This window comes from Argiope bruennichi, chromosome 7 (assembly GCF_947563725.1).
Source record: "Argiope bruennichi chromosome 7, qqArgBrue1.1, whole genome shotgun sequence".
Lineage (NCBI taxonomy): Eukaryota > Metazoa > Arthropoda > Arachnida > Araneae > Araneidae > Argiope > Argiope bruennichi.
Window position 1 is genome coordinate 79,320,173 of NC_079157.1, and position 20,720 is coordinate 79,340,892.

General features: G+C 28.7%; 1 protein-coding gene across 2 annotated transcripts in view; it reads left to right on the plus strand.

Annotated features, from left to right (window-relative positions):
- Positions 1-240: 240 nt before the first annotated feature.
- Positions 241-20,720, plus strand: part of LOC129974892 (beta-galactosidase-like) — a 31,372-nt gene continuing 10,892 nt past the window's right edge. For both annotated transcript variants that reach the window (XM_056087669.1, XM_056087670.1), the window contains exons 1-10: positions 241-326; positions 2,034-2,203; positions 4,658-4,808; positions 5,704-5,767; positions 5,950-6,044; positions 7,646-7,820; positions 10,984-11,164; positions 15,504-15,544; positions 16,845-16,963; positions 18,132-18,206. In XM_056087669.1, the coding sequence (XP_055943644.1) occupies positions 279-326; positions 2,034-2,203; positions 4,658-4,808; positions 5,704-5,767; positions 5,950-6,044; positions 7,646-7,820; positions 10,984-11,164; positions 15,504-15,544; positions 16,845-16,963; positions 18,132-18,206 (1,119 nt within the window). In that variant the 5' untranslated portion in view covers positions 241-278. The remainder of the gene's footprint in view (positions 327-2,033; positions 2,204-4,657; positions 4,809-5,703; positions 5,768-5,949; positions 6,045-7,645; positions 7,821-10,983; positions 11,165-15,503; positions 15,545-16,844; positions 16,964-18,131; positions 18,207-20,720) is intronic.

Below are 20,720 nucleotides of genomic sequence, written 5' to 3' on the forward strand. Positions count from 1 at the left end.
TAATTATCTTCTAATGTCAACATCTAATCATTTTTTCACGTTGATTGTGAATGAATGAATTTAAGAATAGGATAGAATATCTTTTTTTATAATCTGTCATGAGTTAAAATATCTTATCTAAATTAAAACAAAGAAATGTGATATTTTCTGTATATCTGGAAATATTTAAAAAAAATCAAAATATATCTTCTTCTCAATCCTATAAAAACTAGACATTTTTTAAAGGTTACAAGGGAGTGCTTCTCTCCTGTTGCTTATTGATTATAGACGTAAACAATATGAACTTCAAAATATTTTTAGTTTTTCTTGTACTTTGCTTAAAAACGGTTAGTATAAACAAATTTTTCTTCAGAATACAAATGTTGCTGAATTTAAATATTAAAAAAATTATTTCTGTAGATTTTAAGTATTGTTATTCTTTTTAACTAGAATGAATTTGATTAAATTTCTAATTTTATTTGTTTATTAATATGTATTTTATTCACAAATAAAAATAAGTTGTTTCATTCTATGTTTTTAAATATTTTAAACTTTTTTCCAAGAGAAATATTTTTCTACCTTCAGTAAAACTAAATTTCTAAAAAAAAAAAAAAAAAAAAAAAAAACGACAAAATGCATTTATTTTATTTTATTGTCGCTTTTGTTTTCCGCTTATATCATTATTTACTATGTATTCTACTTTCGTTTTTTTTTTTTTCACTTATATCCTTATTTATTAAATACCATTATTTCCGAATCTTTTCTCCACAAATCGTTATATAAAAATTTATCTACGATATCTTATTTCTAATGTTCATTGATTTTTTTTTATTTTGTAATAAGTTGATGATAAGTTTCTGTGATAAGTTGGAAATTTGAAATACCAAAAAAATCATAAATTGATCTGATTTCAGAAAGCAGTTATGCAAAACAGCTCGATTAGAATAAATTATTAAACAAATATGAATTAGAAAAATATTTTTTGCCATTCCTTATTCATTATTTGCAAATGGTAGAAAAAAAAAGGAAATACTAGATCAAATTGTCTATTAATTTGGAATACATATATGGCATAAATTAGCCAATAAAATTCAGGGAATACAGTATAATACAAAAAATATGTATACTAAAAAAATTAAACCTTATTGTAATTTTAAGTTTAAAACAGATGAATCTAGCTTGGAATCTTTTTTTTCAGTTCTCAAAATTAAAATGAGATTTTCATAATGGATTTGAAAAATTAAAGAAATTCAATTTCAAAGTTAGTGAAATTTAGTAATTTAAAATTAAACCAAATTTTAAAACTTGCTTTACTTTGATATATTACTGAAATGTGTGTTACCATAATACCAAAGTAAAATGTCAAAAAGAGAATGAAACCGTTTGCTTTTTATATAAGAATATACAAATTTTCAGTTCGAAACGGAAAATAATAAAATGACTTCCTATTCTTCCATAGTTGTACAATTCATAAAACTTAAAGAGGTGAGTAAATAAAAGAAATGAAAAAAAAATCGATTTATTATTCTTATCAAAGAATGTATTGAATTCGAATCTCACTAGCGTGGTTTACAAAAAATTTTATGAAATATTTCGGTGTTGTTTGCTTATATTACCTTTTCTGAAAATTTAATGCAGGAATAGCAAAGAAATTAAAGAAGAAGATTCGAAATAATTATCATCAAATTTAAATAGAATTTATAACAAATTCATTTTGATATGATTACAAGCAAACGGTAATCGTCTGCTGTTTCTCTTTTATATTTATTAATCAATCAACTCAAAAGTCAAACATTAAATTCTCTGGAAGTCGAATATTCTTTATTGCTAATCAAAATTTTTTAATTCATTGGTGAGTGTTTGTTTTTTGTTAATAATTCTCTAACTTCTTAAATCGCTACTGAAAACTTATGAAAGATTTATTACATTTTTCAATAAATGTATTAAAAATCAATTAAAATTATATATGCTTTTTCTTAAAGAAATTATCAAAGCAAACTTAAAATAATTTTTAAATCACTTTAAAGCAAAAAAGATGTTCTTTCTTTCAACAGGTTTTCGGAGTCGGATCATTCGTTGTCGATTACGAAAATAATCGTTTCCTGAAAGATGGAAACACTTTTCGATACATCTCCGGTTCTGTTCATTATTTTCGAGTACCTCATGAATTTTGGCATGACAGAATATACAAGTTAAAGATGGCGGGACTCAATGCTATACAAACGTAAGTTACAAAAAAGTGTAGCTCCTACTTTTTAATAATACCCAATATTCTAATCATTCAGATTCTATTTTCTTTTTTTTTTTTTTTTTTGTACTAGATAATTCGAGTCACATTATCTGAAAAAATTTCATAATTACTTTCAGTTTAATGATATGCATATTTGTACTAATAATCAAAATGAGTGTGTAATGTGTGTGTGTGTGTGTGTTGCTGCTGTGTAGATTAGCCCACTTGATCTGCGCTTCCGAAATTGGAGCATATATACTTTAAAGGATGAGAATGTGCACACGGAGCAATTTTTTTAAACTAAAATTTTAATTAATTAAAAATTAAGCTGAGTTTTGGCTTTTTTCTGAGATAATTTCCTAAAATATCATTGCACAAAAATAAATTTTATTCCGTTTGAAAATTTAAAAAAAAAATCCTTATAATAATACTAATTTAATAGTTGTGCAAATTTTTGCTGAATTTTGAAAATTAAAGAAAAATTGCCTAATATCTGACAGTAGGTGACATTTTTGTCCACAAATTTAAGCTGTTTTCACTGTCTCATCAAATATTTTATCGTTTGCTAAGCTAAAGAGAAAGGATTTTGTTTAATGTCAGAGTAATTTACAAGACGTATAAAAAATGAAATTACAATATAACGAAATTTAGAAGATATATGAACCGGATATTTATGTTTTTAATAAAGCTGTGGTGTTAAGGGACTGTCTCCATTAGAAAGGTTCATATACACAATGATCACAACTTAAATAATTCGAATAATATAGTTTAATCTGAGACAAATTGGCATACATAATACGAAGAATACGACAATTAAAATAACACGGCTTTAATATCAAACAATTTGGGAGAATCATGGGCATGAAATTACAGGAACAAATAATCAGCTGATCGACTGAAGTGACTAGTATATACTAAATGAAAAATAAACGCTGCTAACTTTGTATGCAAACAAGAACTCGGACTCTTCGTTGTAATGTGCTTCATTGTACCAAAACATCAAAGTCAAAAGCTCAGGAGTAAATGAAATATTCTAAACAAGTAGGCACCAGTCGCTGTCCTCTTACAGCGTAATTCGTTCGGCGCCGATCGTAAAAGGTTTATGCCAAGCAATCGAAATCAATAGAATTTGTGTTACAATAGTGTTTCCTATGATTCAAGCTTAATTCTAAAGAGTGTAATCACTTTCACATAAAGTACAGAGAAAAAGCTTGACGTTTGTAGAAGAGAGCTAACAACAGTTTTGAAATCAGCATGCCTGTTTAACACTGAAACGACCCAAAATCAAATTTTTGTGTATTACATTAAATGACTTTTTCCGCAAAATATTTATAAACAAATTCTGATAGATATCTAACAGGAACCTAGTTTAGAAACCGTATACCATTCTGTATACTGTGCTATGCATCTCTATATTTTTCTAATTTCGCTAAAATTCGAACTTTAATTTGAAAAATGATTAAATTTCCCTTAATATAAAAACTTTCTTGTTGATACTATTTAAAAATATTCGCCCTTTAAAAGCGTTTTCTCATTGATTACTTGTGAAGTAAAATCTTAATTGTAAATATAAAAAAATCAAAAAGTTTATTAAAAGCAAATTATAAATTCAAACCTATTCGTTAAGGGAAAATAAACCATATTTCCTTCGCATTTTCGGCAACAGTAATAGAAGAAAATTTAAGGGTGAAATATTTATAGCCTCAATGCAAACGATTATAGTTTCTTTACAACTGTGATATATATTTTTCTAAAACAAACTTAAAATATTTTTTTAATTAATTTGAAATAAACGAAAAGACGGTGCAGCAAATTTATACTATTGAAAAACTAATTTTATGGTAAGGTAAAAGGAAGATTGAGATAGCTCAAAATTCATTTTTTGTTATAATATTTTCGTAAGTTTTGTGAGAAATATGAATTAAGTCAAAATTTTGCTTGATTTTTCATAAATGAAAATTCTAAATAATTTTTTAAATGCTCCTAAGGCATAGTTTTACCTTCCAGTGTATATCCGTACCAAATTTGGTAACTCTAAATCAAACGGCCTCTCTTACAGAGCGTCAATACTCAAACACGCACACATTTCCCTTTGTTATTAATAGAGATTTTCATTAGACAATATTTCGTGATAAAATTATTTAAGTTAAGTTTGGAATTTTAAATGTTCATTGAATTTCTTTTTTTTTTCAGGATGTATTAATGTATTTACTGAAAAATACTTTTGAATTTGAAAAATACTTATGAATAATTTTGTTCTATAAAACAAAAATATTGTAAATTAAAATCGGTTAAATTAATATTCATTATATTCGAATTAACAATTCGTACTGACTATTTTTTCGAACTAATAGCTAGAAAAGGTGATAATTTATCCTTTACTGTTAAATAATAAATATGATTCCAAAGATTATAATATCCTCCGATTTTTATTCGGTTTATTTACAGATACGTAGAATGGAACCACCATGAACCCGAACCTGGTGTGTACAATTTTGAAGGCAATTACGACCTGGTGAAATTTATAAAGACTGCTCAGGATTTGGATATGCTTGTCATTTTACGTACAGGTCCGTTCATAGATGCTGAGAGAGATTTGGTAAGAAAGTGTACAGTCCATCTACTCCAAACTTTTGGCATGTTTTTATCATGCTCGAAATGCCAAAAAGAACTGCCTACCAAACGATTTTGAATTTCAAATCTTGAGAATTTGCATGAACTCATATTTTAAAACTTAACAATTCTATGGTAATCTTTCATGTTAATGTTTTTAACCGAAAGTAATGAAATGCGTCATAAAATAATTTGCGCAGAATTCAAGAAACTTGGTATTTTAATTGATGATAATAATGTTTAACACATAGAACTTTCAAAGAACAATATATGTGACTTCATTCATTACTAGTAAATTGTCTGTTCTAAGATAAAGATTTAAATACTATGCATAGATTTAAAGTAGAACCTACGTATTCTTCTAAATAAGTTGTAATTTTTCCGTTATTCATATATTCGAGATTAATTAGAATTCGTAAAATTATAAACTGTGATAAAAAAATGTATTGCATTTAGAATAATTCTTTAATTGATTTTATAGTCAAATGTTATAAGTTACAGTACAAATTAATATAGATTTTGTCACTAAAACTTAAAAATTGTATGATTATAATCACAATAAGGATTTATTTTATTTCTTTTTATAATGATTCCACAATGTAAAGTGAAAAAAAACATGAAAATTATCCATTGAACTCTTGAATTGAATATTGCTTATTTAATCCATAAGTGCAAAGTGTTTGCAAAATTTTAAAAACATCGTGCGGTTTGATAATTATTGGAATTTTTTGTAAGCTATAATTCTTATAAATATTGTTGAATTTTTTTAGCTATTTGTGATTTTAATAAGTATTTGTATTGGATTTGAAATAGTTAGCTTATTTTCTCAAAACTATTCCAAACATTCGTGATTTCTGAGTTTTAAATTTTCTACTTTTCAGGGTGGTCTTCCTTACTGGCTTTTGAGAATCGATCCTAACATGAAACTGAGATTTTGGGATCCTAGTAAGAAGATTATGAATATTTTTTTTATATATTTATTACCTTGTGTATTTAAAAAATTATCTTTTTAAATCTTGAAAGAATTGTTTTAAAAAGATAGTATTTACTTTTATACTTTTTCTAGCACAAGTTTTTTGCAATATTTAATGGTTCTAATTTCAGGTTTTTTTATAACTTTTTTAAAGATTTCATAAAGCATATAGATCAATGGTATAATGTCTTGCTTCCGAAGATTGAGCCACTTTTGTACAACAATGGAGGACCAATAATAAGCATTCAGGTAATTTATTCAATGGAAAATCTTTAGTTAAAAAAAATTGTTTACAATTTTTGAGGAAATTTCTGATTCAGACTTAGATTTTTTTTTTTTTCTATTTCCCAGCACATTTGCTTCAATTGCATATCGATTTCTTAATTCATTGTTTTATAAAGCATTTGTGCCACCGTCAGTGATCATACTAATGGAAACAGCTTAAAATAATTGTCCATTTAATTCTTTATTTTCATTTTCTTATTTAAGTAGCATGCATATATTAGAATCACCAAGCTATTCGATCTCAAAATTTTGATTTCCTTTGGGCAGAAATAATAACATATAATTATATCTCACAACGACAGCGCAAAAAGGCGATGAAGATAATGAGAGAAATTAATATGCGATTCTTTGGATAAAACTGTTTATCTACATTAAAAATTATATTAAACATCAATTTCAGATGCTACTTTTCCCAAACAAAGTGTCTTTCTATTATTTCAGATGATATTTATGAAAATCAATTTTCAGTAAGTGGAGAAAATTAAATTTTGAAAAAAATATTATACCGTGGAGACTGATTCCTAAAGACATTCAGAAGTGATCTCGGACCATCGGAAAAGTGCATTTGGGCATTGTAATTGCAACAAAATATAAACTGCAAATTGTTTTTTGAAATGTTTTTTTCTAAAAATTTGGAGAGATAAAAAAGTAACTATTGGCATTTTCCGACCACTTTCTTTTCTCGATAAAAAAATAATGAGGTATCGATTAAAATTTTTTATAGTTTTTTTTTCATGGACTACATACTTAAATCCGAATTAAAAAATTTTGCTTGAATTTAAAAAAAATTAAAAATGTTTTTTCAAATTTTTGTTAGTTTTTAATTTACTCCTGACCACTCATTTTATAGGATTTTTTTTAATAGCTAGAGCTTTTTATTGTCAACTTTTTTCTAAAATTAATATTCTTTTATTAAAAATAAAAACTGATCTTTTAACCTTTCCTCCTTTTCTTATTCAGTCCTATGAAACAGGAAAGTCTTTTTTACGATTACCAAACAACGATTTAATTGTAAAATAGCTGTTATGTACTTTTTTCAACTTTCCCAGTTCAATTTTTTTAGAATGGTAATAGCAGAGAGATGCTAAGTGAACTGGAGAGATGCTAACTGGAGGAGTGCATGTAATACTATAATAAGTAGTATGTTCTCTAAAGATAATTCGTCAATTTCATAGTTTCTGCCTTGTTCTTCCAGCAGCATCTTGTTATTACAATAAGGCCACTCTAACCAGAAATGGTTGGTCCGTTACAATAGCAAGATGAGCTATTTTAAAATTTTGATTCTAAATTTCTTGACAAAATGTTTTTATTATTTGCAAAAATAAACTTAAGTTCCTTTAGATATTTATGGAAAAGCGAATGTAAAAATTTTAATTTTTTTCCCTACATTTTTCTTATTTTGAAAAAAAAGATCATACCATTAAATATTCTTTGTAACTCTATTCAGTCAAAGAAAATTAATTAAAATATAATTCATTGCTCGATACTAAATAATTATTTTGTTTTTGCCAGTTTACTTATTTAGGTTTTATTCAATTTTTTTTAAAAAAATCTTATTTTAAAAGATCGAGAACGAATATGCTTTTTGCGGATGCGATCAGTACAAAGCTCATCTTCGAGACTTATTTAACAAACTGCTGAAAAAGAATGTTGTGCTCTTCACAACAGATCAGCCTTTTCCAAACAGTTTGGCCTGTGGTAAAACATATGGTGTACTCGCAACGACTGACTTTGGAGCAGGTAATCAACTTTTTTTTATTATATATTGAACCTAGCTATTTTTCTTTTAAGTCTGCATCAAGTATACTCAAAATAGTATATCTATGTCACCAATAATTTTCATTATTCATTCCATGAAAGCTTGTTGACCGCCTGATTACTTAAATATTACACAAAATAAGAAAATTGTTGGAACTATAATCAAAAAGTAGATTAAGAATAATGGTACGAACCATCAACTGAAAACGATTTTAAATGCTTTCATTAGCTTTTCAAACATTCATTGTGGTCTTTCCAGGTTGCTCAATATATTAACCTCCCATCTACTTATTTTCCCCACGAGATTCTGCTTTACGCTCAAATGTTGTTGTTTAACCATAAACGGGGCAGCTTCAACCTGGTGGTTTAATAATAATCAAATTTACCAACGAATAAATATAAAAGTAATATATTAAAAACTACTAAGATTGCATATGTAGCGTATATTAGCGTTGCATTTAGAGCAATTTCTGATCATAATAAAAATTTTAAAAAACAGAAATTTTTTCCTTTTTTTTTTTTTTTTTTTTTTTTTTTAAAGAAAAGTTTTTAAGTTTATGTATTTTTAAGTTCAGGTGTAGTTTACAGTATATTAGAAATTATTTCAAAACATTCAGAAAAATAATTTCTCTCGCATAAGGTGGCGAAAACTCATTGCATTCTCATTAAAAGTTTTCATTGAAGCTTTTAATAACTATGATAAAAAAAATGGTAATCTTTTCAACAAACAAAATTTGCTGTTGTCTTGCTTTTCTATGTTATTAAACTCCAAAAAAAACCTCTTTCGATATTAGATTATTCCTATTTCTAATCTACAAATGGATCTCAAGCATTTTTCTCTAAAACTTGTCATTTTGCACTTTTGACTCGAATTAAAATTTTCAATCTAGAAAAAATTTTATATTCAATATTATTTTTTTCGGAAATTCTACTTAATTTTTAGCAATAACTAGTTTCTTACAAATATATTAACGCTGATCAGTAAGAAGCATCGGCATCAAAATGTCCACTCATTCTAAAGCATCGTTTCCATTGAAATAAAAACAGTTAACATTAAAAAATCATAGCATTAATTTTGCCACAAAAATCATTCAACAGCTGCTCATGAACGTAATTCAACAAGTTGGATAATGGAAAACATTTTGTTCACAAATATTCAATAAAAGACAAAACACAGATAACAAATGCACAAAGAGTGTAAAAAGAACAGCACTTGCTTTTGCTGTAGAAATTATCATAAGTAGGCAACAAATCACTAATAAAATAACAGTAATAGAGATCGGGTACTTTGTTGACCAGCTCCTCTCCATGCACAACTCATTCATTCGTCTGAACATCACGGATATATAAAAATTTCTAACAGCGTTAGATTGTATGGAATCCATCAGACTTCGATGCACAATAGAGATAGAGTAGAAATCTTGCATTTTCAAATGCCCCCCCCCCTTTTTTTTTCTCCAAAATCGCAACTTTTTTTGCCAAACTACCAAATAATCAACAAAAGGCTCACTTATCTGGCATCCATTAAAAATCTCCCTTTCTAAATAGAAGATTAAAATAATAGGAAAATGGTATTATACAATATTATATCCATCAGCTTTTATTATGCTAGTATCAACAAGATTGATTAGAAACTTTGTTTGCGTATCGTATTGTAAAATCATGTAGATGAAGAACAGTAAGATTTGCGTAAAATAAATATAAATGAAGCTGATATCCGCTGATGTTTTTCATTTATTCTATTCACTCAAACTAGGTATGATTTACTAGCTCAATATTAAATGCATATAAGATTGCCATTTTCAATAGTTTCATAGATAGTTTCAAAGTAAATTATCGATATTTTATTGGGGGATTCAATATTCAATGCGAAAATTTTTATGTCTAGTATAAGTTTATGGTTAGGTAAGGTTGTATAGTATAAGGCCTTTTTTTTTAATTATAAGATATTGCTGATCAGCTATATAGTCCAGCACTTCCCATAGCAAACATTTAATATTTTAAAAAACCTGAAATGGGGGGGGGCAAGCCATTTTTACCTAAAGAATCTTCAAGACCACTACAAATGTAACCGCTTACCGCTTACCAATTAGAAAATTTTACTTAATTTAAACACTGCAGCTGTTGTAAATTAATTGCATGTACATACTTTCATGATGTTAAGTAATACCAGATTAAGAACTTTCACTCGATACTGGATTATCATTTCTCTGTTGTTGTTTCTTATGGCACTTGCCACGCTGCGGATAAGCCCGCTGTTCGAAGACAGCTGATTTAGGCCTGAAGGGGTGCGCCTCTTGTTTCTATAGCAGCGCCATCTAGGGCCAAGAGAACGACTTTAGCTACACACACGTCATACCCTTTTTACGGGGCGGACTTCATTCACGCATTTCATTCACTCATCCACAGATCGTAATTTAGACCTGAATCAGAGAACAATACCCCCTACTCTCGACATGTAGGACTTTGTGATTCACGACAGATTTATACGCGCGTCAGCCACCAAGCACGCGGAGAATCTTCGGTCTGCGGGGTTCGAACTCGCAACCTAAGGGACGCGAATCCAATGCTTTACCAACCATGTTACCCCGGCCCACATCAGTTCTCTAATTTATCCAAATGGGTTTACATTCAAATATTCTTTTGTTATTTTGGCTTGCTTTTGTGTCTCCTACTTCTACTAACAATTTATACGCCAAATTTTAAATCACCCTGTTTAATCAAATACAATGCAACTTGACAGATCGGGGAAAGCTATACAATATAAGATAATACCTAATTAAAAATATGATTCCAATACAGCTAAAAAAAATGCATGTGTTTGAAGAGAATTAGCCATATATACCAGTAATTGATATTGTGTGCAGTAAAATTGTGCATTTATAACAAAAAAAAAATCGATTTTATGTAGCCGTAATACAAATAAAAATGCATGTTTTATAAACATTAGATTTTGACTGAAGTACAACTAATGGTTTCTTTCTAAAATCATAAAGGTTCATCCGAAGGAAAGCAAATACATGATTTTTCAAATATTTATTTCGAATCTTATCTGCATTAAAATAAGTTCGATAATTTTATAATGCATTTCGCATTGTGGTTATAGTAGTTTTGGAGTCTTAAAAATATTTTTAATGTGTTACAGGAGCCAACGTTACGCTCAACTTCGATCGACTACGCTACACTCAAGCTGATGGCCCACTAGTGAATTCTGAATATTATCCTGGATTTATAGACCACTGGGGACATCCTCATTCAACCAAAACAACTGAAAATGTGGTGAAAACTCTGAATGAAATGCTACTGGCTAATGCTTCAGTAAATTTGTAAGAATATTATCTTTTCAGACGCAATTCTACCTTTTCTCGTCTTAAACTGAAAAAAGAATAACGATAACATTTTTAACAAAATAGATTCCACACTTCACCGATGAAAACTGGTGGATTATGGAGTCTTGAATATCATCGTTTTAGATGATTTTAGACTGTTTTAATGCATTCTCGTGTAGGCCGATGATTGACATACAAAAATCAATCTCAAATCTTCCTAATTCGGTCAATTTGAAGGAAGAAGAGTAGAATTTTGCTGAAAATACTATTGTGGCAAGATTATTTTACTAAATAGGACTAATAGGACCGGAAGACTGTGTAAAAAAATTTAATTTTTTTCATTTTAGATGGATTCCTTATAAGAAGGCTATCTATTGCCATGGTTCTTATGACAAGACTTCCCAAAAATTTTTGTAGTTCTTCAAAAACTTCTTGTTAACAAGATACCAAAAATAATTTTGTTTGCATTTTAATCGGCTTGAATATGTTGTAAGAAATGTAAAAACCTTGGAAATGTTCGTAAATGAAATGTCTATCTCAAAGGAGGTGAAAACGATGGGGGGTGGGGTGAAAATTTTATTTCACGATAACTCCTTTAATACTGAAGATAAAAATATAAATCAAATTTTCAAATTAGCGCCTCATTAAGACGAACAACTTTTGTATTTGAAGTTTTTCTATACTGCGATTGTTTCAAAGTTAGGGCCTAAAAAGGGATTTTCAACTCCTAATTTTGACTATTTCTAACATCAACAAGTTATGTTCCCAGTTTTTAAGAAAATGAAATAAAACTTCAACCTTTATTTCATTCCCATACTTTGAAATTGTTTAATAGCGCCTGTACAAAAAATTTAAAGGTTGAATAAAACTAATTAAATAAAAATAGATGAGAAATATTTAATTGCAACATTATGTAAAAATAATCAGCATAAAAATTTCCAAAAGATGTGCGTTTTTTAGTTCCTTTAACCCTTTCTAGGGCCGTGGGAAGTATGCTTCCCATCAAATTTATCAATCTTTGTATGAAATTCTGTAGGTTGGCATAAGTTCTGACAATTTTTTTAGAAAGGCAGAAACTTAGATGCTTCAGTTCTTTATCTCAGACAAAATTATGAGTCTTGATTTCTTACTTAATTATTAATTAACCAAATTAATTAATTAATCAAATTAAATTTATCTAATAAACTAAATGAATCCCTTTTCTTATTCTAATTTCAAGCCTAAAAATATTTTCTAAACATAATATAACAAAAAATGGCTCTTTAAAGGATTAAATGTAATATTTTTAGTGAATCTCGTTGTTCCGAAGCCTTTGTTAATTTGATGGTCATTTGGTTTGATGCCTACCGTGTTACTGACAGTACACTGTATTAAAAATATTACAATTAAAAAAGATAACTGTTATAGCTTTAACTCACTTATGGATGTTTATATTAACGGCATAACAGCGATTACAAGTCAAAAAAAAAAAAAAAAGCTCAACAAAGATATCATGTTACTTTTTTGACTATGTTCACCAATGACATGTGGTGAAACCTAAAATTCGCCAATAGTATTTATGCCAAATAATATTTTTAAAAAAACTGGTGATAAATTTGCTTTTATTCCAATTAATAATTATAATTAAAATATTTAAATGCGCTGCATAAAATATATTATTTTCAATATTAATTAAGAAAAGCAGACTATTATTTGTTTCGATATAAGTGGAAAAAATCAAACGATAAATTCTCGCTTTCTGCCATAAAAATTATTTTCTGTATTTAATTGAAAGAAGGATAATTGCAAACAATAGTTAATTTCTTCAAATATGTTTAAATGTACTTTCAGTTGTATGTACATAGTATTTTATGTACTTTCAGTTCTTGCACACTGACAAACCTTTGGCACACAATAAATACAGAATTGTGCGATATCATAAAAACATTACTTATGGTTGCTTCCATATACAATATTTCATTTTTGCTTTATCGTATACCATGTAATCATCAAAATCATCATCATCATAATTGTAATCATCAAAAATTTCAAACTCTAAATTTTGATGAATTTTTTTTCGTTAAGGATCCGTTAAGTCTGTCTATCTGTGAATACTATACTTAAAAATGCTTTGAGCTAGATGGATGAAATTTCGTATATGGACTTATTCCCAAATTTGTAGATTTCTATTAAATTTGAATAGTTATAAAATATATTCACAGAAAGTCTGTCTGTCTGATTGTTTGAGTACAAATAAACTCAATAGCTCCAAAACGCAAAAAGCTATGTAAATAAAATTTAGCATCTAAAATATTAATTCCTACCATATTTTGAAGCAAAAATTTCAAGCGATTAACCATCTGTCTTTCCGTACTTTCTCATGCATGAAAATTCGATAATTCATAAACATAATGGCTTAAATCAATGAAATTTGGTATGTTGTCTTGTAACTACAACTGTAGTTCCGTGTCAAATTTTGATTTGAATCTGTCTACAAAAACGCATATTCTGAAGATAGTAAAAATGCTAGATTTATGCCAAAAATCTGTATTTTATAACTATCGTTTACCAATGCGACCAAGGTATTGCAAGTACCTTGTAATTTACTATACAATTACAAGGTATTCGCGGCCTTGCCCAAGGTTCAAAATTTTAAGCAAGGGAATTGGGGGGTTAACTGGAGTTATGCGAGAATATTTTGGAGAGACTATTCCAACTGGGTTTTGTCTAAGGATTAAGAGGAATCTGAAAACGACAACTTCGATGATAAGGAATCTAGCAAGCCCTGAGGATTTTTTTTTTTTCATCAGAGCATTTTTTTATTCAAACAAAATATAATTCTTTATTTTAATTAGATCATTTTGATAACTATATTTTTATCTCAAAGTTTAGAAGTTATCAACTGGACCACAATTAGAGAAAAATTCATATTTTTTTCCATTTTTAATAAATGCTTAAGAATTTTCTTTCCGTGATAGTCATTCCAGCAAAATGTTATTTTAGTATAGTTTTCAGTGGTTTGCGTTTTGACCTTCAAAATTTTATCTAAAAGCCTCTTAATGCAGCGATTGAAAAAAGTATTAATTTCTTTTGTTTTTAAATTTCCCATCTTTCATTTTTAATTTATTATTGTAAATATTAGAAAATCTTGTATTCAATGTTTTTTTTCTTCTAATTTATAACAGACACCGCTATTTTTACAGTATTAAAATCATTAATTATCAATGAAATTTAGGAAATTTTTAGCATGCATTTATTAACTTAGCCAACATATATAATTATTTAAATTACCTTTAACAGTTTTTTTTTATCGCAAATATATTATATATAGTTTGAGTCAATAATTAAATTGGTAGAAAATTTTCAATATCAAAATTTTTATACATCAATGTTTGGAAATTAGTTATTGTCCCACATTTCTAATGGGTCCCCTGTAGAGTATTGAAATCATTAACGCCAAAGTAAAAATAGAAAATTTATCGTAACAAATTAAATAAAAGTGAAATAACTTTTATCTAGTCTAACTTTTCGAATATGCGGACGTTGCATGCTATTTTAGTATTGTATCTTTACGTATATTCAGAGAAATTTAATTTACACGGTTCATATAGTCAAATTCGTTCAAATAGAAATAAATATCCTCTACATTTTAGAACTATATTTCAACAGTATTCATAATTAATTTCCTTTCACGAATTTTATATAACGTCTCTTTATAACTTTAACAAGATATATTGTTTTATAATTTTAAAAGCTGATCGATTCTATAGTTAAATTATGTTTTAAAAATGTTGCTTTATTTTATAGTCTTGTTTAAAAATATTGTTAAATTTTACTTTTGAATTTCATGCTCCAAATATAGTACTTTTTAGGAGTGCTTCTTTTATAGGCATGATACTAAAACTAGCTTTCTTGAAAGTGATCCTAAATTAAAGATTCTGTTATTTCAGATTGGCGAAATATGCTATTTAAAATTACATATAATTAAAATTAAAACTTGTAAAAGAGGTATTTGATTTTTGAAAAGGGAGGAGGTCATTCCTTTTATTACCTATGGGCCCTTAACTTAATCAAGTTCTGAGGGTAAATGTAGATAAATTTCTAATTACGTTTAGAAGATGTAGGTAAATGTTAATAATTGCCCATTGCATGTCATCCAAAAGTTGTAGACGTGGCTATATGAAACGAACAGTGAATAATTTATTTCTTTATTAAATAACAAACCAAAACGATTTCAACTATTTTAGACTAAATTTCTTTCTAAAATTAATGTGATTTTGTGATTTTTGAACATTTATTATAAAATCTGACAATGTTTGAAAAACAAATGTACTAATTAACACATATTTTCTTTCAGCTACATGTTTCTTGGTGGCACTTCTTTTGGATTCACTGCTGGTAACAATTGAATTACATTCTTTTTGGAACAAATAAATCCTATTACAGCCAATTTGTTAAATAAATAGATTTTGCATACGTAAACAAAAATGGTGTGATCAAATACTACCTGTTCGAAGTTTTAATACAAATAACTATCTAAAGCTTCTTTTTATTTCCTTTGTTAGGCCGCGGTGGCCTGGTGGTAAGGTCTCGGCTTGTGAGCCGTAGGGTTTCAGGTTCGAGACCCGATTCCACCGAAGAACCATCGTAAAAGGGGGTCTGTTGCGCGTTAAATCCGTCATGCCAAACGTCCTGCCGCTGGTGTTGTGTGGAGAGGTGGGTGCCAGCTCAGGTGTCGTCCCCGTCATCTGACCGCGGTTCAAAATGACGAGGTCCGTCCCAAAATAGCCCTAGTGTTGCTTTACAACGGGACGTTAATATAACTAAACTAAACTAAACTAAATTATTTCCGTTGTTAGCGTTGTTAAATATTCATTGTCTTTAGAGATCTAGATTAGGCCTTCTATTCTTATAGAACTTACAATGTATACTTTTACAAACCGAGTCAGTATACGATATGTAACTATGTTTCAAAGTCGTGTCCGGAATAGCATAAGATACTTAACAATAAAATTAAAATATTTTCCTGATACTGAAATAAATGCATTTAGAATTTCGAACCACATTGTAATATAATATAGGACAATATTCTGGTGCCAATAGTTTAAGTTAAATATCGAAACTTTCTGCCTAAACAAAATTACTAATTGTAAATAAGCAAAATTTTAAATCTACTTCGATTCTGTTAAAAATCAAAATCCAATTTAAATTGGGTGCTCAAATGTTACAAATATTTACTATTTAAGTTTAGGGACAGTCAGAATTTCGAAAGTAAAACTTATTTAAACTTTAAAAGTCTTTTCTATTGTGAGTAATTATTAATTAATTTTTTTTAAAAAAAGAGTAAATAGAGAGTCCCTTGTTTCTCATAAATGGATCTGGGCAACCACTTTTAGAAGATTTTTTTCCAAATAAGAAGGATGGCAACAAGCATGAACTTTCAGGGGAAAAAATTTAATTTACTTGTCAGAGTTATTATTTTACTCTACATCCTAGCTTTTAAAACAAACGTTCATTTAAATCATACGTTTTCCCCATAAAGTCCAAATAAATGCAGATTTATTTATTTATTTTTATTTATTTATTTAGCTCGAGTTAGCAGTTAAATTTAGATACACAAATCGTCCGATATCTTTTCAGTTTTTCTTTACCAGGATAAAGAAAAATTGAATTTCAAATTATTGTAACTTGTTCCCAGGTTCGAACATTTTAAACACATTTCAAGCCTGTACAACAAGTTATGACTTTGATGCACCTTTAACAGAAGCTGGGGACCCTACTCCAAAATATTACGCAATTCGAGATGCGATAGGAAAGGTAAATTAAAGGTTTTATTCTAGTAATTTAATTTTAAGTGGTATATTCATTCCCCCTCCCTCTAAAAAATATATGCAGGATGCCCAATAGATAGCACATGTCAATTCGCCATAATAGAATGGCTATGCGCTATTCGATGTGATCATAAGAAAATATAGTGGTGTGTTGTGGTTTTCTAAGGAAATGCCGGTTTTAAATACACTATTTAATCTTCACAAGCACAGTTACACTACAAAATTCACAAACATTACTACAGACACACATAGAAAATTAGGTTAAAGAACAGTATGGTGGAGGGATTCCACGGTTTCCAGCCGAAAGCATTCGGCGTTAGCACAAGGGTTGCGCATGAGGGGAAAGTCGACCTCAGGGTGCAGGTCTGCAGTTGAACTGGTTGTCTTCTGCAAAACACCACAAGGGGACGCTCTCTGCTCAAGGAAAAAAGAGGTGTTACAACATTAATCAAAAAGCAATTTATGTCGATCAGTCTGATATTTCAATTACGGAAGAAAAATTTCTTTAAGTAACAATGCTCTAGAGGACTGATGGTAGAATCGTGCTGTTGAGATTGGAACAGTGAAGTTCCGAGAATCTTTTTTCACAAATACCTCGCGTTTTGTAAGAACGGTTTTTAATGAAACTTAAATGCTTATTTTCTTTCCGGATTTTCTAAGATTTCTCATTTATATTACATGGAAGTTGTTTGGAAAATTAGATACTGTACAAAATGTTATAGTAGATTTCATTTCATTAACGCTTAAATTTACGAAAAGTATCTGATATTGTAGTGTTATGTCTTTAATAAATTAAATTTTCAGACTTAAAAGCAAATAAAATTGATAAGTAATTTTTCATCAAGCAATACTCTAGCTCATTTATCAACCAAAATTGTCTGCACAAATAAGCCAAAAACAGCAAAAATTTGCATTTTTTTTTTTCTACAAATAGTTGTTTAAATTGAAAAATTATTCTTTAAATAATAGCATTTCTTCTACTACTTTTGTATTTAATTTCAAAAATCAAAAAATTATTAATTCCGCATTTTATATTGATAAGTTGTATTCTTCAAAACTTTTGTTATATTAAAAGTCGATGTGTAAATATTCATCGTTTTCATAATTTATAAAAATTCTAAAATGAACTTTTCATAAAAAATTTTATTTTTCAGTTTCTTCCTCTACCACCTGGTCCAGTCCCTCAGCCTTCACCAAAAATGAAATCGCCGAAAATAACTTTAAAAAAAGTAAGCATACATTTTATTTTTTTTAAAAAAATTCTTTTATTTATATTCTTCTGCAACTCACCTTAAATTTTTAATTATATATTTCGACTGCACACATTACATTCATGTTACGGTCTGCCAATGCTTAAAGAATTGATTAAATCAATTTTTAAATATTACTACAAGAAATGCGAAATATATTATCAATGGGTGACTTGAATGCCATCAATAACACAGAGAACTTACTTGAAAATGAAGAGGAGAGGGTAGTTATATGAAAGAAGCAGAATTTTCAAATTCATTATTCGATTAAGTAATTTGAAGGTACAGAGAAAAATGAGAATAACAGCGATTTTATTAGCCTAAGTTATTGACTTGGCTATTACAACTGAGATTTTACTAGATAAGGAAGACGAGAATGAAAGTTATAACAACAGTTTTTTTATGTTTAAATAAAAAGATATGAATCTTTGAGGGCAACTGTAAACAGTGACGTAACTAGGGTGAGACATGCATGTTTTTTTTTTAGCTCTTGATCCCAAGAATTAAAAAAAAAAAAAAAAAAAACCTTCAAAACGAAAATGAAGAATTTTCTCTTATTTTAGTATTTATCTTTATTTAGTTATTTAGATTAATTCTCAGATTCAAACTACTATTAAAGTTCCAGTCACAAACATTGGCATAAACAAGCGAGTCTTTTAACGTTTGAAAAAAAAAATTTGATTAATAAAAGCAAAAGTAAAAATAGCTACATAATATAAGTAGGTCATGAGATTAATATTTAATAATTAGATTACATATGCAATCGGACTATAAATTAACTTGGTAAATCACATTTGTGTTCACCAAATATTCTTATTAATCAGCAATAAAAAAAATCTATTAATGTTTTGAAATGCCAAATAAATTGCTAAGAATTGTCATAATTAAGTTGAATAGATAGAACCGGTAATAAATTCCATTCTCTGTGTTGCCATGTATAAAAATTATAAGGAAAAAAACATTTGAGTGATGGAAGAGGTATGGACAGAGAAAAAAAAGAAAGAGACTAATTGGATAATTTTGCTATTTTTTTAAACTGCAATCCTGAACCAAAAGTGACTTTTTGCTGAAAATCAGAGGAAAAGACAAAATTATGAATGTTTAAATTTTAACTTGGCATAAATTTTTTTGAATTTTAAAACGATTTATTTGGAAACTATCTTAGTAATAATTTTCAGAAATTATTACTAAAAACCATTAGAATTACTTAATTTTTTATCATTTAAAATCTAATACAAGAATCATAAAATTGTTTTGGTGCGCTTTCCCATTCTTCATACAATATTTGTGTGAAGTTTAATAAATGAAATTCAAAGTTTGGCCTGAAATGCAGCAACGGACAGACATACAAACACTTTTCTGCTATTAGTATTAATAGATAAAACTATATAATGAACATCAAATGCAAGGTGCTAAATCATTTTAAAGGCATTATAATAATATATCATAAAAATTATTAAAACATTTTAATGACATTTTGTTATTTTCGTTTGAAAAATTGTGACAGATCAATAGTTTAAACCACTAAAAGAAGATTTAAATAAGAAATTTGGACAGATATCCGAGTGAAAAATTTGATATATAAGCAAAATATAAAATCGACATCCATTCCATTTATATCCTCAGGGTCGTAATACGCTTGTTGAAGGCCACGGGAGCTTATGATTTTTTTTTTGGGTGGGGTGGGGGAATCTTTGAAATAATCATATGTAGTGTATATTTCAAGAGCAATGAGAGAGGCCTTTCAAGCTTTGGAAACTTCTGCCACAAATATGTACCTTACTATTGTAGCGGATTGAATAGAGCGAGGATAGAACCTGAGACCTTGTGGTTGCCAGTCCAATAACATGACCACAATACAGAAGCAATTGTTCGGGTTGCGTAGCTGTTAACTGGCTTATAAGCTATTCACTACAGACCCTCTTCCCTCCAGTGAGTCGGAGGTGAGACGAACGACATGGCTGTTGAGTGGTGATGTATTAATTGTTGATTCTAATGCGCCTGTACCTATTTGAGTAGCACCGAGCGTTATGGCGAGCGTGCGTGGGTGAGTGGTTGCAGATGCTGTTGCTGCGTCAAGTAAGTCTGACGACTGTGGGTTGCTGCGGCCTTTTTGTGTTGCTGCGTCAAGGGAATCTGACGACTTTGGTTGCGGGTAGATGGCGCCATAACAGCTGAAGGCTATCGTCCGAGGTCACCAATGTGGCGAATTGTTAAGAGCGAGAATAGAACCTAGGACCTTGTGGTTCGCAGTCCAGTTACATGACCACAATACAAAAGCAATTGCTCGGGTTGCGTAGCTGTTAACTGGCTTATAAGCTATTCACTACAATATCAACGAAGATAAAATCAAATTTATGGAATTCCCGGCCTCAACTATAAATCACAGTGTTCCTCTATGTATTAACGGTCATACCTTCGAAAAAGTCGATCATTTCAAATACCTTGGCACAATGATTAATAACAATAATAAATCAAAACAGAAATTGACAA